Source organism: Hippocampus comes, unplaced genomic scaffold, assembly GCF_001891065.2.
Source record: "Hippocampus comes isolate QL1 unplaced genomic scaffold, H_comes_QL1_v1.1 scaffold190, whole genome shotgun sequence".
In the NCBI taxonomy this organism is placed as follows: domain Eukaryota; kingdom Metazoa; phylum Chordata; class Actinopteri; order Syngnathiformes; family Syngnathidae; genus Hippocampus; species Hippocampus comes.
In genome coordinates, this window is record NW_017805121.1 from 710,585 (window position 1) to 715,132 (window position 4,548).

The 4,548-nt window shown below is 52.6% G+C and overlaps 1 protein-coding gene across 1 annotated transcript in view; it reads left to right on the top strand.

Moving 5' to 3' along the window:
- prdm6 (PR domain containing 6) overlaps window positions 1–4,531 on the top strand; it is a 45,930-nt gene extending 41,399 nt beyond the window's left edge. Inside the window, exons 9-10 of the mRNA XM_019865937.1 lie at window positions 1,278–1,454; window positions 3,681–4,531. Coding sequence (XP_019721496.1) covers window positions 1,278–1,454; window positions 3,681–3,804 — 301 coding nt within the window. The 3' untranslated portion in view covers window positions 3,805–4,531. The remainder of the gene's footprint in view (window positions 1–1,277; window positions 1,455–3,680) is intronic.
- Window positions 4,532–4,548: the final 17 nt, after the last annotated feature.

Below are 4,548 nucleotides of genomic sequence, written 5' to 3' on the forward strand. Positions count from 1 at the left end.
AGTCGGTCGTGTGACGATCACGTGAGCGAGTCGCGCTTTCATCAATCGTGCGGACGCGAGGATACGGACGGGAGGAAGAAGACGTGACAGATGATTGATTGCGTATCGATCGAGCGCGAGCGCCGATTTATCATCTCTGCTCCCGAGCGCACCGGCGTGTCGTCATAGCGCCGCGCGCGTCGCCAACCGCGCCGGAGACGTCGCCTTAAAACCCCAATTTGAGACGCTGCTTCGAAACCTCCGCTCGGTTTCAAACCCTCAACGTGGCTCGAGGGAGGAAATCCAAAGTGTTGTTTGAAAGCCGAATCCTCCTCGTCCCTCGTTCCGCGTCAAGCTTTGCTTTGCGTCGCTCTCGGCGGGGTTCGCCGCGGCGTTTGCGTGCCGGCTCATCGGGGGACTTAGCCCCTTAGCCGCGCAACGCTCGCTCGCCGCTACGTCGTCGCGCGCTGGTGTGCAATAAACAAAAAGCGCGCGTTCATCTCGGCGCCGCGTTGGAATAAATAAATCCAAAAGTTCCCCCCATTGATCACTCCCGAGTATTCCCGATCGATGGCGGCCTCGTAGAAAAGTGCAAAGGAATAAATAAGAAATAATAAAGCCGCCAGTGCCTCTGCCTGACAAACGAGCGCCCGTGCTGCGGTGTGGAAAGCTGCCAGAGACTTTTTTGGGGGTTTTTGAACATGCGTGTCAATGTTTGTGTCGTGAGCTTGGAGTTTCTGGAGAAATGTGCGTCTTTGTGCTTTAGTGTTGGAATGTGTTGCTGTTTTGCATGCTGTCCGCAAGGGGGCGCCAAAGATCAAAGTGGTTCCTTGAAGCTAGGCTGCTTAGCTTGCGTTGCTAGCAACAATGTTAGCTCATCAATTTTTTTGTCGGCACGATCAGCGGAAAACAATCCAGGTTTCCACTTCAAAGCCGACCAAAAGAGCCCAACACTTGTTTCAAAAATCTTCATTTAAAACCCCAAATCAAAGTGAAAACCTGAGTTGGACTGACCGACCAAGGCTTGAAACGATGACGCCCGTTCCAATTCAAAACTCGGTCGGAGAATTTGTTCCCAACGTTTGCCGTCGATCACTTCAAGCTCAAACACGAGAATAAACGAGAGCGCCCTGACAACGAACCCGAACTCAGACCGTGGGCGGGGCGTCCGATAAGCGAGAACAGCTGCGGGCCGCCCCCCCCAAACGGGTCCTCGGCTGCGATTGTCGCTGCTGCGATCGGGCGTCACTGACCGGCGCCTCCTCTTCTCTTCCTCCGGTCGTTCCCGCCCGGCGAAGGCCGTACCAGTGCGGCCACTGCTCGCTGTCCTTCTCGCAGCCGTCGGAGTTGCGCAACCACGTGGTGACGCACTCCAGCGACCGGCCCTTCAAGTGCGGCTACTGCGGACGCGCCTTTGCCGGCGCCACCACGCTCAACAACCACATTCGCACGCACACGGGCGAGAAGCCCTTCAAGTAAGTCGTCGGGAGGGTGCAGGGCGCCGTTTTGGGGCCGCTTCATCTCACTTTCTGCTCACGGGACGCCAAATTTGAGCGTTGTCTTGACTGCCAGACTGAACAAATGAAGGGGGTGGCGCGGGGGGGGCGTCACCCTCGTTTGAAATCCTACTTTGAGAACCTTCACCCTGATTTGAATTCTACTTTGAAACTCTCAGCCACATTTGCAACCCTAATTGAAAATCCGAACACCAGCAGTTTGAATCCCTATCGTGAAACCCCAAACCTAGTTTGAAACCTGAACTTGAAACCTTAACCCTAGTTGGTGGAAACCCTAATCCAACTTTGAAATCCCAAACCGAGTTTGAAAACCTTACTTGAAGCCCAAACCCCCGTTTGAACCCCTCAACCCTAATTTCAAACTCTAACCCCGGTTTGAAACGCAACCAAAATTGGAACCCTAACCGTGCTTTGAAACCCTAACTTGAAACCTTAACCCTATTTGGAAATACAACCCCTATTTCTTTGGAGCTTAATTGGAACCCTAGTGAAAACCCGAACCCTATCGTGAAACCCTCGTTTAAAACCCCGCCCCACCGCGTACTCCCTAATTTAAAAGCGAAAGCTTCCCCGAGGCGGATCCGCCGTTCATTCGTTGCGTCAGCCGGTTAACAACGGCTTCCGTACGCTCATCAGGCCAAATCGAACTTAGCGGCGTGCTAATGGCCGCCGTTCCGCCGCCGCTCGGATGCAATTAGCGAGGACGGCGCCGAGGTCACGCCGAGCGAGGCGCCATTGACGAGCGATCGCGGCGAGGTGTCAATCAACTTCAACGCGCGCGTGCCGGCGCGGCGCGTCCGTCGGCGGCCCCGCGAGAAGCGTCGCCGAGCCGACGCGTCTGCGACTTTGACGGCGACCGTTCGGAATGCCGTGCGAGAAATAAGATGCGGAAAAAGCCAAAAGTCAAGCTTGACAGTCGGTCACAACAGGACGGAAACAGAAGATCGAATTGATTTTCAGGATTAAATCCAACAGATATTTTTGATCAATGCCAGGATAAAAACGTTCAACACCGCAAATGAATCAAGAAGAAAAAAAAAATAAAAATGTCAAGTCAATGCCTGAAATAAACCCGCCATGTTTATTTGTTGATTGTATTCTCAAGAAGTCAAATGAATCCATGAAACAAAATGAAGTCAAGTGATTTTTTTTTTTTTAAATAAATGAAAGGTCAATCAAAGCGGGAGGGGAGGGGGGGGACCGGTCGCCGGCCAATCACAGGGCACACAAGCAACCAAAAGGCAATTTTAAGCGTTCCGTTAACCTCGTTTTGGGAGTGTGGGAGACAAGCCAGGCGGGCGCGGGGAGAATTCCAACAACAAAAATACAAAAATCCTTTTCAAATCGACGAAGCCCGAACTCGCCGCGCCGCCACCCATTTCATGACACTTTTATTTTTTTTTCCATCCTCAAATTTGGTTCCTGTTGGCGTCTACTCAAAACCTCGCCGCGTGCTGAGCATCTGACTTTTGGTTCACCGATCGATCGATCATGTCCGCGCACGTGCCAGCGCGCACGCACACGTCAGACTTAAAAGGCTCCCTCAATTGGGAGTGACACTTTGTGCGTGTGCGTGTGTGTGTGTGTGTGTGTGTGTGATGGGAATTCCCCTCAGCAGCTGGCTTGATAGATTATTGACGAGCACGCGGGGCGTGTGTGAAGATCACAGCAGCAATTTCAGCGGACTGCTCCGTTGACCTCGCGCGCGCACACTTTGTACTGTCAACGTCTATTACGCTTGACAACACACTGCTCGCGTACGCGCACGTGCGTGTGTGCGTGAATCCCTGAGTAACGGACGGGATGATGTCATGGCAAGACCGTCACCATCCGCTCACTCGTTTGCATCACAAAGCACAGAAGCGACAGAAGCACGTGCAACACACATATTGTCTAAGAACGGAAGAGTTGATTTAAAAAAAAAAAAAGGGGGGGGGGGGAGTGCAAGTCGGGGTGAGGACTCCACACGGCGAGCCGGCGTTTGGAACCAGGATGAAGAGGCCGTGTTCGGGCTTTCAACCTCCGGGTAGAGAATTTAGGGGCGTTCGAATTTGAGTGAGGGTCGCTCAGTGGCATTCCGAATCGGGTTTGGGTTCTCAGCAGGTCTTCGAGACAAGGTCGGGGATTTCAAACTGGATTTCAACATGGCTCTTGTTTTTTTTTTTTCTTCTCTCCGTTGTTCAGATGCGAGCGTTGCGAGCGCAGTTTCACTCAGGCCACCCAGCTGAGCCGTCACCAGAGATTACCCAACGAATGTAAACCCAACGGCGACGGATCGGTGGGCGGCGAGTCCATCGAGGTGGACTAGAACCCGACGCGAGCCGGCGGAAGCCGCCGTCCTCCCTCCGTCGCCGCTCCGCCGACGGCGACGTACCAAAGCTCTTCCAAAGCACGACCAAAGTTCTCCCCACCAAAGCGCTAACGGAGTTGGCCCAACTTCCTGCCACTGTTCTACTGATGTTCTACCAAAGCTCTCGCAAAGCACTACTGACGTTCAAAGTTCTTCCCGTGTCCTTCCTCAGTTGTAGCACCCAATTTTTACTCAAGTTCCATCCCAATTCTACCCGTGTTCTCCCAACACCCTTCTACTGAAACTTCTACTGGAGTTCTTCCAAAGTTGTACAAAATGTATTCCCCCCCCCCTTTTTTTAACGACTAATGTCTGCCTCAAGTCTACCCCAGTTCTTCCAAAACGGTGCCAGACTTTTACCAGTACCACCAAAGGTCTCCACTTTTTTTTTTCTACGCGATACCTAAGTGAGAGTGATGTTCTACCAAAGATGAGTAAAATTTCTCCCCGAATCCAATCATTGTCTGACCACATCCTACCCAAGTTGTGCTGAAGTTCCCCCAAAGCTTCTTCGGGTTCCACCAAAGGTCCATCAATGTTATCCTCAATCGTCAAGCCAGCTTTTGCCAAAGTTCCGCAAAATGGCCGGCAAAGTCGACTCGCCGGCGTGACCCCAAAGTGCTTCCAAGGTTGCATCAGAATAAGACCAAAGAGCGGCGTTCTGCAAAATATCCACCAACGTCCCCCCCCCCCCCATGTTCT